This window comes from Chiloscyllium plagiosum, chromosome 9, assembly GCF_004010195.1.
Source record: "Chiloscyllium plagiosum isolate BGI_BamShark_2017 chromosome 9, ASM401019v2, whole genome shotgun sequence".
Taxonomy (NCBI): domain Eukaryota; kingdom Metazoa; phylum Chordata; class Chondrichthyes; order Orectolobiformes; family Hemiscylliidae; genus Chiloscyllium; species Chiloscyllium plagiosum.
In genome coordinates, this window is record NC_057718.1 from 64214434 (window position 1) to 64229789 (window position 15356).

Genomic DNA, 15356 nt, shown 5'->3' on the forward strand with positions numbered 1-15356 from the left:
TTCGGCCAAACGAATGAGAGTGTCAGTGGAAGGGTACTGTTGGGGATGTCTGGAGAGGAAAAAACAGAGGGCTTGGAGGCCTTGGTTATGGCGGATGGTGGTGTAGAGGGATTGGATATCCATGGTGAAGATGAGGCATTGGGGGCCGGGGAAACGGAAGTCTTGGAGGAGGTGGACGCCGTGGGTGGTGTCTCGAACGTTTGTGGAGAGTGCCTGGACTAGGGGGGATAGGACAGTGCCGAGGTAGGTAGAGATGAGTTCAGTGGGGCAGGAGCATGCTGAGACAATGGGTCGGCCAGGATGGTCAGGCTTGTGGATCTTGGGAAGGAGGTAGAACTGGGCAGCTTACTTTCACAATCAGGACTCCCGCCCACCTTCCGAGGACCCCTTCGCCCACCTCCAACACACTGCATCCACCTGGACACCCCGCGCTGGCCTATTACCTGCCCTCGACCTCTTCATTTTCAACTGCCGCCCGGGACATTAACCGCCTCAACCTGTCTCACCCCCTCCCCCACTCCAACCTCTCGCCCTCACAACGCGCAGCCCTCCAATTTCTCTGCTCCAATCCCAACCTCACCATCAAGCCAGCGGATAAAGGGGGCGCAGTGGTAATCTGGCGCAATGACCTCTACACCGCTGAAGCCAAACGCCAACTCGAGGACACCTCTTCATGGCTCTCGTCTACTAATGTGTTTCTTCTACATTCTCAGTGGTGTCTATCTCCTGTCTCTTACCTGTAGTTAAAGCTAGAATCTGATCCATGACCTTCTGCTTCTCAGTTTTCTTTTCAGACTCATTCTTATAAACTTCAGCAAGTCCGAGGGGTTTCTCAACATATGTGTCCTGCATTGCTACAATGGAAACACCTTGGCTTTCGATTTTCACCTCCTTCCTTTCGATCAGATCTTGGGATATTTCCAGCTATCCATTCGTTACCTTGGCTACTTGCCTTCCATTTTCTAGCCCTTTCCAAGTTATGAAAATGATGGACCAAAGATTTAGTTAACTGAAAATGGTCAGCTATTTTTGCTCCCTTTCTAACATTTGCAAACCTTTGATCTTCAACACAAGTTATGATGGAAACTAATGAGTTTATAAATTCCGATATGAGAATAAGATCACTAAGAGCTTCATACACGGTTTCACCTTCTAATGGTCTTATTCACCTGCCAAAACTAGTATGCTTAACTCTTTCAATTCAATATAGGTTTGCCCCAGGCAGCTTCCTTAAATTCTGGAACCTGTGCCTATCCATGCACTTCATGATTTTGTAAACCTCTATTAGGTCACCCCTCAGTCTTCGATGTTCCAGGGAAAACAGCCCCAGTCTATCCAACCTCTCCCTATAGCTCAAATCCTTAAACCCTGGCAACGTCTTTGTAAATCTTTTCTGAACCATTTCAAGTTTCACAACATCCTTCCGATAGGAAGAAGACCAGAACTGCATGCAATATTCCAAAAGTGGCCGAACCAATGTACTGTACAGCCGCAACATAATCTCCTAACTCCTGTACTCAATACTCTGACCCAGAAAGGAAAGCATGCCAAACTATCTTCACTATCCTATCTACCTGCGACTCTCAAGGAGCTATGAACCTGCACTCCAAGGTCTCTTTGTTCAGCAACACTCCCTAGGACCTTACCTGAAATGTCCATTCTACTGTTTCTCGGATGCTGCCTGACCGGCTGTGCTTTTCTAGCACCAAACGTTTTGACTCATTTTCTCAAATGACATGAAAAATGTCTCTAATCCACTTCCTCAAATTTTGATAGGGCCTGTGCAATCTTAAACATTTTCTATCTGGATATCAAATCATGACTCAGATTCTCCCCAACAGAGCCTGCATCAGCACCTAATGTCTCCTGTTACAACTATGCCATTTTAAGCTCATATTTTCTCTTTTTTCCCCCTTTGCATTTCTAATTTTCCTTTTTCCATTTCCTGTTTTCTTAATGCCTGTCTCCCTTTAAACTTTTTCTGTCATTTCTGGTTTCTTCACTCACTGCTCACGCTCCAGTCTCTTCAACTGTATCTGAATAGCAATTGTTTCTGACATTTCACCATCTGAAGTACTTGGTCCTTCTTTGAATTTCCACTAAATCCAGGTACTGTACTAATACCTCAATTATCTGAGGCATTTTAGCTCTGTTAGGCAATGCTATCTCTGGGTTACCTTCAAAAATCAATCAACTTTGGTTTAGAATTTCTTTTAGAAACTGCTAGTGACAACTCTGTCAAATGCAGGTAATCTTTTGCTGCTTCCACCACCATGTCTTATGTGCTGTACAGAACCCGGTGTATTGTTCACCTGTATTAGTTATTTACCTAACCACGCCCAAATCACACATCCGCGGAGCACGGTGGCTCAGTGATTAGCACTGCAGCCTCACAGCATCAGGGTTCCAGGTTCGATCCCACACTCGGGTGATTGTCTGTGTGGAGTTTGCACATTCTCCCAGTGTCTGCGTGGGTTTCCTCCGGGTGCTCCGGTTTCCTCCCACAGTCCAAAGATGTGCAGATCAGGTGAATTGGCCATGCTAAATTGCCCGTAGTGTTAGGTAAGGAGTAAATGTAAGGGTATGGGTGGGTTGCGCTTTGGCGGGTCGGTGTGGACTTGTTGGGCCGGAGGGCCTGTTTCCACACCGTCGGGAATCTAATCATTCATAACCAATCCAATCTCAATCCCCATCCCAATCCAAATCATAGATCATGGGATTTGATTCTTTCGTAACAGAATTTTAACACCAACTGCATTTATGCTATTTTACAGAAGTCACAATTGCTGAGTCATGTTTCCCATCCCAAGTATGGACATTAGTTGTTTCCTTAAAACTTAATGAGAATCCTACAACACACTCAAATGCGTTTCTCAAAGACTACAGGTTATTCTAATAAGTGGAGAAATTCTCAGCTAATGCTTATGCTTCACTCATGCATACCTGCCTCTTCTCCTGCTCGTCTGTATTACGCTGGAACAGAAGGTCTCGCTGTTTAATTACATGGCGTTGCTGTTGAACTTTCTTGTTTAGTAGGTCCATGTATTGTAAACGCATGACATTACACAACTTGTACACATTCTTGTAAACCTCCAGATGGCGCTAAAATAACAAGCAATGATCACATCATTTACAATCAGGCTTTAGCACATGAATTCTGCACATTTTTGGCAGTTAATCTGTAGCTACAAGTTTGAAATAAAAAAAAAACTGTGTTTAATAATGTGATAAATATAGCAAAAAAAGATGATTCCACACCAAAATGGTTCATAATTCCTGGAATCATAGCAAATGAACATAATAGAGCTGAAAATGTGTTGCTGGAAAAGCGCAGCAGGTCAGGCAGCATCCAAGGAACAGGAGAATCGATGTTTCGGGCATGAGCCCTTCTTCAGGAGGATTTTCAGCTCTGATCTCCAGCATCTGCAGTCCTCACTTTCTCCTCAAATGAACATATAGTTAACATTCACAAACTTTCAAGGATTTGAGCAGCTGGAGGCAAGTTCAAGAAAATGAATGTATACATTTTGCAACCTTTTATTTTAAAGAATATTCCATTGTGAATTGTTGGTGCTTGATTCAAAATGGGCAACTGTTCCTCTTTAAAAAATCTTTGTTCAGTTTACTCAAGTACCATGAAAATGTTCTCACCAAGACATCTTCATTGCTTTCCTCTCAACACCTTTTCATCCAGGGTGATTTCAACCTCCATTTCAATTCATCATGAGTTCTCTTCAAATGCCTTGTTAGCCTTCCTTAATCTCACATTCATACAAAGTCCGCAAGCCCTATCCACTGATATCTCTCATGCAGTCTTGTGCTCTCATTGAATCAATTGATGTCCAGCCATTTCTCATTCCTTCCTCGTATCACTGCCTCCCACAGGCCCTTCACACTCTCAGTCTTACTTTTTTAACCACGTCTATCCTTGGATAGGGCACTCTCCAAATTCACTTGTAATGTCACTTGCATAATCCCACACTCTCCCGTATTATGATCCTGTCAGGCATCATTAGTATTTAGACAAAATCTAAACATCTAGCAACCAACTGACTAAACCATGCCACAAGATTTCATATTCTTAAACAAAAGCAAACTAACATACATAAAGAGAAATTGCATAAAACATCATTGATTTAACAAAATGAATGATGAAGACCAATGCTATAAACTTAGTTCTACTTTTTACTATACTCTAAAGCTTCCCTAATCTTACAAAATCTTGAAGGTTCATCCATTTTCCTGGATCCAACCACAAGGTATGCAACAGCTCTAACGATCTCACTTTAATTCTCCTCAGTGTTCCAGCTATCCTCTGAGATAATATGCCATTGGTATGTTTCCATTAGCTTCTTTGGTAATGCAACCCTCTGTCTTTCCTTATCAACTTCATGACTGTGGATATCTTAGTTCCTTGTTTGGGTTACCAGCAGAAACTCAATTATCTTCCCACTTTCCAGGCTAACTATGCCAATTGCTGTCTGTGACAATGCTCTGTGAGAATCCAGTTAACTTTTCCACTACCTGTCAACTACAAAAAATTGTCCAACTATTTTTCCCTCATGAAAACCACCTGAAATAATGACCAGTCGTCCTAATGTGCGGTGATCACTAAATTTAGTATTCCCCTGCTTGAAGTACAGACCTAACAAATGGCTCTCCCAATTTTGTGAACTGCAATCTAAATCTAGACCAAGACTTCAATTGTCTTCAGGTGTTTCCAATGTGAAATGTTTGCTTCCGTCAGCAAAGACACACTGATAAATTAAACAGACGTATGCTGTAAGCCAGACCTTCGCCCTGAATTGCTAATTATGTGACAAAGTCGTATGTTTTTGGATGATTCAGAGACACAAACAATTACACTACTTTCAAGCCAGCTCTTTAATTCTGTAAACCATTTTTCTAACAGAGTTTTAGGATGCTCATTCTTAGAAATGCTTGCTGTTGTTTTCCAAAGAGATAGCGATAGTCATTCCACCTCTGCCGGGACGTCTAAAAATGGCTCAGTTTCACACTTCTTAGTCTGAGCTTGCAGATAAATATAGATTAGCGTTTCATTGTAATTAACTCCAAGTTTGTTTGAATTGCACTTACCTCAGGGTTACACGTTAGTTTCTCAATCAAATCCTTCAATTTATCTCGAGTTTAAAGTTTACTTCCGAAAGCTGAAAGGTTGCATTCGAAAGCAAATGAATTATGAAGTAGAGTTTTCTGCAACATTAGTATTAACCTTCCATACATCATAACCTTTCTGCAGCTATTATCTCACCTCCACCTTGGATATCCATTAAAACCATTACTCTCTCACCCTGGCCATTTCCCCAGTACAACCCTTACCTCTGTTTAAGTCCAAAGGGACACAGATTTAAACAGAATTTTTTTTATATAATTATAAAGTTGATAAGGTTCTGCTCATTTTTAACTGAAATTATGTCGAGCAATAGAAATTTACTAAACTTCACTATTCAAAACATATAAGATCTGAAATAGTCCTGATATGTTTAAGGATTGGTTGGTGTCATGACCATAGTCATAGAGGTCTATAGTACAGAAAAAGGTTGCTCATTTCTGTGCCAGTCAAAATCACCCACCTAACTACTCTAATCCCACTTTTCAGCACTTTGCCCATAGGCTTTTTTGCCTTGGCATCGCAATCGCACATTTAAATACTTATTAAATGTTATGCAGGTTTCTGCCTCTACCATCCTTACAGACAGTGGGTTCCAGATTCCCATCACCCTCTGGGTGAAATCATTTTTCCTCACATCACCACTAAATTGCTGTGCTTATCGTAAATGTATGACCCCGGTTATTAATTCTTCCATAAAGGGAAATATTCCTTCCTATCTACTCTATCTATGCAACTCATAATATTTTACTATATAATCAATACCTCTCCCTGTATATTAGTTTGAAGTCAGATGAAACTGACTTTCATCTTTGTTAGATATTTCCTCCAAAAATATTTTTAATATTTGCATCTGTAGAGCTGAAAAAAAGACATTTGTTGAAGCTTTTTGTCTTGCACTTATCAGGATATTTTTGATATTCGGGATTTTGGAGGCTGTGATTTTGAGGTAATGTCACCCGTCTAATAATTTTGTCTCAGCCTAATGTTCTGTGTCCTTGAGTTTGAATCTCATCATGGCTGATGATGAAGTATATATTCAAGTAAATCTCAGGAAGTAAAAGCTAGTCTAACAGCGGCCACGTAAGTACAGTTGATTGTTGTAAACATGCAGCTTGTTCAAGGAATATCCTTTAGGGAAGGAAATCTGCCATCCTTCCCTGGTATGACCTGCAAGTAAGTCCAGATCCCAAAAATATGAATGACTCATAACTATATGAAATGGCCTGACTGGCCATTCTGTTCAAGAGCAAAAAGGCTGGCCCAAATAGTGATGCCTACATCCCAGAATTGAATTTTTTAATGAAAAAATGTGTATAAATTTTAAGCCATTGAAAAGCTTGGTTGTTAACTGTCAATCATATTAAGGGGTGCATTCTCCATGGCAATACCTCTTCCCAAGCAAAGTTCACTTGCCAATTAATCAGCACTCTATTATCAAGCAGTATAAATGATTGTTTTCCTCATGATCTGGTATTCTTGCAAAATGTCCTGATTGAGTGTAAGACAGAAAGCTTCAACAAAATGTGTCTTTTCTCAACAATGCTCAAGATCTATACCTGATTCCTGAAGAAGGACTTATGCCCGAAACGTCGATTCTCCTGTTCCCTGGATGCTGCCTGACCTGCTGCGCTTTTCCAGCAACACATTTTCAGCTCTGATCTCCAGCATCTGCAGACCTCACTTTCTCCTCAAGATCTATACCACCAAAGGACTCTATTATATCTGATAACTATGTGATATATTTTAAGCATTGTCATGATACTATATAGACTGACAGCACTGAATTATACTATTGGCTGCATTGCAAGTAAAATGGTGGTCCGATCATGCTAAGGGTACTAGTAATAGACAATTTTCATATATATTTTGTTGACTGGACACCTAACCTGCTAAAAGTCCGCCAACATCTTCAATTTTGTTGGGGACAGATTTTCATCTTTGAGTGTTACATCTTAGCAGGACATTCAAATATTTTAGCACCCTTCAGCTGTTCACAAGCTGAACAGGAAAATATAGTATTTTGTTATATGAGAAAGTAATTACTTTCTCCACACCCACTCCAGTGCAATTCTAGTTGATCACATTGAACAATATCAAACTTTATATACTGAAAAAGCAAATTGATGAATATAACATTATTCCACATGGTCAGACAAGTAACTTTCTTCACCTGTTCCTGCAGGGCCTTCTTCATTGCTTTTATTTTCAGGTCTTCTTCATCCTCATTCAACGAGTCACGTTTTCCCAAGCTTACCTGGCTTGCCAGCCTTTTGAAGTCTGCTCTTTTCACCTCTGCCATACTGCACAAAACCAGAATTCCCAGCATGAAATGAGCAGGATGTAGATTTTTCAAAGAATGTTCTGTACATGTTATCAAATAACAAAGGCAAATTTATAAATATTTATATCTGTAAGATAGATTCAGATATGGCTATAATAAAATGTTAAAGGTGTCATCCATTACTGTTGGTACTACTCATTTTGGCTATAAACTACAGTAACTTCTAACATTTTCACCACAAGTACAATATTCTTGTTACATTTAGATTGCTAATATTGGCTAAATAATGAGATAAACATGAAAAGTATGTTATTATTTATTATGAAATTTGGATTTTCAAATTAAAGGTAGATGGGTTTTAGTTTCAGTTCTACGAAGATCTTCTTTTTAAAAAAATAGATCACACAATAATTTGAAACAGTGAACTAAACATATCCTTTCCAAGAAAGCATGTGATTCAGTCAAGTACTGAACAGGTTACCTGTTGTGTTAATTGATACAATGCCTATCCTGCCGAGTTTATGACAAATAGAGAAAACAGACTATTTTAGTTTGGTTTTTGGCTTCTGTTCAGAACATACAGATTTTCTGTTCAGGAGAGAGTTTTCTCCCCAGCAGAAGAGTTTTATTTTGTGAAGTAGGTACAGTTAGTAAGTTTGCAGATGACGCCAAAATTGGAGGTGTAGTGGACAGCGAAGAGGGTTACCTCAGATTACAACAGGAGCTGGACCAGATGGGCCAATGGGCTCAGAAGTGGCAGATGGAGTTTAATTCAGATAAATGCAAGGTGCTGCATTTTGGGAAAGCAAATCTTAGCAGGACTTATACACTTAATGGTAAGGTCCTGGCAGCATTGCTGAACAAAGAGAGTAGTGCAGGTTCATAGTTCCTTGAAAGTAGAGTTGCAGGTAGATTGGATAGTGAAGAAAGCGTTTGGAATGCTTTCCTTTATTGGTCAGAGTATTGAGTACAGGAGTTGGGAGGTTATGTACAGGATATTGGTTAGGCCACTGTTGGAAAATTGCGTGCAATTCTGGTCTCCTTCCTATTGGAAAGATGTTGTGAAACTTGAAAGGGTTCAGAAAAGATTTACAAGGATGTTGCCAGGGTTGGAGGATTTGAGCTAGAGGGAGAGGCTGAACAGGCTGGGGCTGTTTTCCCTGGAGCGTTGGTGGCTAGGGGTGACCTTATAGAGGTTTACAAAATGAGGGGCATGGATAGGGTAAGTAGGCAAAGTCTTTTCCCTGGGGTCTGGGAGTCCAGAACTAAAGGGCATAGGTTTAGGGTGAGAGGGGAAAGATATAAAAGAGACCTAAGGGGCAACGTTTTCACGCAGAGAGTGGTGTGTGTATGGAATGAGCTGCCAGAGGAAGTGGTGAAGGCTGGTACAATTGCAACATTTAAGAGGCATTTGGATGGGTATATGAATAGGAAGGGTTTGGAGGGATATAGGCCAGATGCTGGCAGGTGGGGCTAGATTGGGTTGGGATATCTGGTCGGCATGGACGGGTTGGACCGAAGGGTCTGTTTCTGATTATCAGTGGCACAGAAAGATATAGGAATGAAGTGAGTAATAGGCATTGAAGTGTGTGATCAGTCATATTGAATGATGATCGGTCATATTGAATGCCATATTATGTTTAGTTAATGGCTTAGCTGTGCATGAACATTTATTTAATCAGTAAAAATGATAAATCCCTTGCAAAACTGGAATCAGTGGCTAACAGGAGGCAAACTCTCTAGGGGTTGGAGTCATACCTTGCACATAAGAACATGATCATGGTTTTTGGAGGTCAGTCCTCTCATCTCCAGGATATCTCGGTGGGGGTTTCTCAGGGTAGAGTCCAAGGCCCACATGTTTTTAACTGCTTCATCAATGACCTTCCTTCCATCATAATGTCAGAAGTAGGGATGTTTGCCGATGTACAATGTTCAGCACTGTTCACAATTCCTCAGATACCAAAGCAGTCCACATTCAAATGCAACAAGATCTGGTCAATATCCAGCTTGAGCTGATAAATGTCAACTAACAGACATGCCAAATAAGTGCCAAGCACTGACCATCTAATCACTGCACCTTAACATTCAATGGTGTTACTATCACTGAATCGCCCAGTATCAATGTCCGAGAAGATACCATTGACCATAAACACAGCTGGACTAGCCACATAAACACAATGGCTAATAGAGCAGGTCAGATGCTAGGAGTGCTACAGCGAGAAATTCACCTGCTGACTCCCCAAATTCTGTCTACCATCTGAAAGGAGGCATGAAGCAAATGTCAGGTATAGACAGCAGGGATTGAGTGAATCCGTAGGAGAGTATAAAGTCAGTATGAAGTATCCTTAAGAGGAAAAGCAGAAGGGCAAAAATGGGACATGAGATAGCTTTGGCAACTAGGGTTAAGGAAAATCCAAAGGGATTCTACAAATACATGAAAGACAAAAGAGTAAAAAAAGAGAGAATCGTGCCCCTTAAAAGATCAGTAAGGTCGCCTATGTGTGGAACAGCAGGAGACTGGGGAGATGCTAAATGAGTATTTTGCATCAGTGTTTACTGTGGAGAAGGATATGGAAGATAGAGAATGTGGGGAAATAAATAGTAATATCTTGAAAAATGTCTGTATTACAGAGGATGAGGTGCTGGACATCCTAAACCGCATAGAGGTGGATAAATCTCCAGGATCTGATCGGGTGTACCTTATTGTTATAAAGGTGGAGGTCGACCCTGCTCTGATAACGAAAACAGAAAAACCTAGAGAGGCTCACCTCACCCTATAATCTGTCAAAAGTGTGTGAAAAGTGGTATAACCTGCCTCTCACCTGCAAGCTATTATGAAATGAACTCCTTTTCACTCACTCTATAAATCAACAAGTAACAGTTTACTTATCTAACTCTAACAGTGAACAAATTAACTGAACCGTTAACAAACCAAACAATTCCCCTTAACTACTAACTATTTCCGAATAAAACAAAATTCTAATGGTATGCCGTTCCAATAAATACAAGTCACATTTACATAAGCCAAAATAAATTTTAAAAATTAGAACCTAGTCCTCACAATTACACCTTGGGTACGTCTTTGGAATATCCTGTGCCTTCTCTGCTGATCTTCAGTCGGGAACGCCTTTCTCCATCAAATTTCTGTGTCAGGAATATTAGCTAAGAATGCCGCTGTACCTTTAGTAAGATGATGGTTACTCAGCGCTTAGTGAATTCTGAGAGAGCCAGTACCTTTCTCTTTAGAGCTGTTGGTTGGTAACTCTATCAGATGGCAGTTGCTCTCCCCAGTTTTCCAAAATGCCCTCATCTTTTATACCCTTGATGACCTATCAATATTTTTACAATCGGATTGGTCCTAGATTGTCAAAACCATCAGATTAAAATTTAATAGGTTTTTGGTAGCTAAGGGTCTGAATTAAATTAAGGGTCTGACTAATTTTAAAAAGCCTGTTGACTTGATAAAACTGTGCTTGGCCTTTCGATACAAAATTCTTGTTCTCCCTGTGCCTGCAAACTTTAAAGCAGCTCACAGACTTCCATTTTAAATCTAAGCACCAAAACCCTCTCCCCTGCCATCTTTTAAAGGGACCACACAATGTTTTCCCCATTTTACAAATTGTACACACCAACTTTGCAACACTTACAACTCTGTGGGATGCTAGGGAAGTGATTGCTGGGCCCCTGGCTGAGATATTTGTATCATCAGTAACTGCAGGTGAGGTGCCAGAAGACTTGAGATTGGCCAACGTGGTGCCACTATTTAAAAGGTGGTGGTAAAGAAAAGCCAGGGAACTATAGACCAGTGAGCCTGATATCAATGGTAGCCATGTTGTTAGAGGGAATCCTGAGGGACAAGATTTACATTTAATTGAAAGGGCAGGGACTTATTAGAGATAGTCAACATAGCTTTATGCATGGGACATTGTGCCTCTCTAACTTGATTGAGTTTTTTGAAGAATTAACAAAGAGGATTGATGAGAACAGAGCAGTGGACATAATCTTTATGGACTTCAGTAAGGTGCTCGACAAGGTTCCTCATGGTAGACTGGTTAGCAAGGTTAGATTATATGGAATACAGGGAGAACTAACCACTTAGATATTGAAGTGGCTCAAAGGTGGAAGACAAAGGGCGATGGAAGATTAATGTAGACTTAAAATGTTAGCTTATTCTCTTTCCATGGAAGTTGTCCAATTTACTCTGATCTTCAGTATTTGTTGTTTTCGGTACAGATTCCAACATCTGCAGTAATTTGTTTCTCTATAGAGAGTGGTGTTGGAGCATTGCTTTTCAGACTGGTGGCCTGTGACCAGCAGTGTGCCACAAGGATCATGCTGGGTCCACTTCTTTTCATCATTTATAATAAATGACTTGCATGTGAACATAGGAGGTATGGTTACTAAGTTTGCAGATGACACTAAAATTGGAGGTGTACTGGAGAGTGAAGAAGGTTAACTCAGAGTACAACTGGATCTTGATCAGATGGGTCAATGAACCTAGGTGTAGCAGATGGAGTTCAATTTAGATAATTGTGAGGTGCTGTATTTTGGAAAGACAAATCAGTGCAGTATTTATACGCTTAATTGTAAGGTCCTGGGGAGTGTAGCTGAAGAATTAACAAAATCCTTGGAGTGTAGGTTCATAGTTGCTTGAAAGTCGAGTCCCAGATAGTTAGGAGAGTGAAAAAGGCTTTTGGTTTTCTTGACATTATTGGTCAGAGTATTGAGTTCAAGAGTTGGGAGATCATGTTGCAGCTGTACAGGACATTGGTAAGGCCACTTTTGGATTACTGCGTGTAATTCTGGCCGATAGGAAGGATGTTGTGGAACTTGAAAGGGTTCAGAAAAGATTTACAAGGATGTTGCCAAGGTTGGAGGATTTGAGCTATAGGGAAAGAGTGAAGAGGCTGGGGCTAATTTCCCGAAGTGACGAAGGCTAAGAGGTGACCTTGTAGAGGTTTATAAAGACCTCCTCACGGGTCTGAGTTATGCCTGCCTCTTCGTAGGGTATGTGGAACAGACCCTCTTCTGCAGCCACGCAGGCACCATCCTCCACCTTTTCCTCCACTACATTGATGCATATTGGCGCCCCCACTATTGGCTCCCCCTCATGCTCCCATGAGGAGCTCAAACAGTTCATCCACTTCACTCACCCCTTCTACCCTGACCTTAAATTCAGCTGGACCATCTCTGATACCTTCCTCCCCTTCCTGGACCTCTCTGTCTTCATCTCCGGTAACTGACTTAGCACTGATATCCATTTCAAATCCACTGACTCCCACAGCTACCTTGACTACATCTCTCACTGCCCTCCTGCAAAAATGTGATCCAATAGTCCCAATTCCTCCACCTCCACCATATCTGCTCCCAGGATGAGGGATTCCACTCCAGGACTTCCCAGAGGTCCTCCTACTTCAAGGAACGTAATTTCCCCTGTCCTGTGTTTAATAATGCCCTCAACCACATCTCCTCCATTTCCCACACCACTGTCCTCAAGCTCCCTACCCCCAACCACAATAAGGATAGAGTCCTCACATACCAGCCCACCAATCTCCAAATCCAATGCATCATCCTCCAACATTTTCACCACCTCCAATTAGACTCCACCACCAAATAAAATTTCCTTCTTCACCCCTATCTGTTTTCCATAGCGACCGTTCACCAATAACTCCTTTGTCAGTTCCACACTCCCCACCAACCTCTCCTCCACACCTGGTAAGTTTCCCACCAACCGCAGGAAGTGCAAGACCTGCCCCTACATCTACTCTCTCACCTCGATCCAAGGCCCCAAACAACCATTCCAAATCCAGCAGATATTCACCTGCACTACTGCTGATCTTGTCCCTTGCATCCGTTGCTCCCAATGTCTTGTAGAGGAGACCACAAAGTGCACACTCGAGGACGAGTTCGCAGAGCATCTGCACTCTGCACGCTCCATTCACCACCAGCTCTGGTTGCCAGCCATTTCAACTCCCACTCCCACTCCCTTGGCAATATGACCATCCTTGGCTTCCTCCACTGTCAAAATGAAGCCACCTGCAAACTGGAGAAACAACACCTTATATTCCATCTCTGGAGCTTACAGCCTAATGGCCTCAACATAGAGTTTACCAGCTACAAAATCTCTTCATCCCCAACCTCATCATATGTCCAACCCTCTTCTCCTCCCACCTTCTTGACCTGACCATCTTCCACACGTCCCATTGAACAATCACAATCACCTCCTACCTGCATCCACTTATCACCATCCCACCTACCTATCCATCAGCCCCACTCCCACTCCCACTCCCTCTATTGATTTCTGAACTCCCTTCTCCCTCCCCAGTCCTGATGAGGTGCCCTGACCCAAAACGTCAACTTTGCTCTTCCTCTAATGCTGTCTGACTTGCTGTGTCTTTCCATCAACATTTTATTGACTCTGACTTCCAGCATCTGCGGTCCTTACTATCACAAAGTGAGCTAAGGTTGACCAAAATCATCACATATAGACCTCATACAACCAGTGCATAAAGGAAGTCCATTTCATCCCGTTTGAATACACTTGATTCAAACTCAGTGAGCTAATCAATCAGTCCCCTTTTACATAGCTCTTCTTTTTTAAGCAGGGGCATCCATTTTACAGAGTGCTGAATGTAGTTAACACCTTTAAATTGATTGAGTCTTTTGAAGAGGTGACCAAGAAGAACGATGAAGGCAGAGTGGTAGAGGTTGTCTGCATAAACTTTAGCAAGGCCTTTGACAAGGTTCCGCATGGTAGACTGTTTAGTCAGGTTAGATCATATGAGATCCAGGGAGATCTAGCCATTTGGACAGAAAATTGGCTTGATGGTAGGAGAGAGTGGGTGGTGTTTGAGGTTGTTGTTCAGTCTGCCAAAAAGATTGGTGCTGGGCCCACTATTGTTTGTCTCTTATATAAACAATTTGGATGAGAATATAGGAGGCGTGAATAGTAAGTTTGCAGATGATACAAAAAATGGTGGTATAGTAGACAGTGAAAAAGGTTAAAGTGAGGACTGCAGATGCTAGCGATCAGAGCTGAAAATGTGTTGCTGGAAAAGCGCAGCAGGTCAGGCAACATCCAGGGAACAGGAGAATCGACGTTTCGGGCATAAACCCTTCTTCAGGAGGGCTTATGCCCGAAACGTCGATTCTCCTGTTCCCTGGATGCTACCTGACCTGCTGCGCTTTTCCAGTGAAAAAGGTTACCTGACAATACCACAGGATCTTGATCAACTGGGCCAATGGGCTGATGGAGTTTAATTCAGATAAATGCAAGATGTTGCATTTTGGCAAGGCAAACCAGGGCAGAACTTTCAGAATTAATTGTAGGGCTCTGGGAAGCGTTCTCGAACAAGACATGTGGAGTTACAGGTACACGGGGTGGTGAAGGTGGTGTTTGGCACATTTGCATTCAAATCAGTCAGAACAGGAGTACAGGGGTTGGGGTGTCATGTTACAGCTGTACAAGAAATTGGTAAGGTCACACTTGGACTACTGCTTACAAGCAGCTCCTTGTTAGTATAGTGATTAGTATCCCTGCCTGTTACACAGGAGACTGGGGTTCAATTCCCTGATAGACAGTGTGAGCTAGGCAGTGCACAAATAAGGATATGTTCTGACAATACCAAATTTGGTGGTATAGTGGATGGTGAAGAAGGTTCTCAGAGTATGATGAGTCAAAGAGTGGCAGGTGAAATTAAATTTAGATAATTGTAAGGTATTGCATTTTGGTAAGGCAAATCAAGGCAGGACTTATATACTTAATGGTACGATCCTGGGGAGTGTTGCTGAACATAGAGACCTTGAGGTGCAGGTTCATAGTTCCTTGAAGGTGGAGCCACAGGTAGACAGGGTAATGAAGGTGGTATTTGGTATGCTTGCCTTTATTGGCAAGTGCATTGAGTATAGGAGTTGGGATGTCATGTTGCGGCTGTATAGGAC

At 41.8% G+C, this 15356-nt stretch overlaps 1 protein-coding gene across 4 annotated transcripts in view; it reads right to left on the reverse strand.

The window, feature by feature from the left end:
• The window catches only part of si:ch211-130h14.4, a 157367-nt gene that overhangs the window by 123689 nt on the left and 18322 nt on the right, over window positions 1–15356 (reverse strand). For 3 of the 4 annotated variants that reach the window (XM_043696105.1, XM_043696104.1, XM_043696107.1), the window contains exons 4-5: window positions 7305–7434; window positions 2944–3102 (exon numbers count right to left, since the gene is read on the reverse strand). In XM_043696105.1, the coding sequence (XP_043552040.1) occupies window positions 2944–3102; window positions 7305–7434 (289 nt within the window). The remainder of the gene's footprint in view (window positions 1–2943; window positions 3103–7304; window positions 7435–15356) is intronic. The other variant, XM_043696106.1, reaches the window with a different exon arrangement.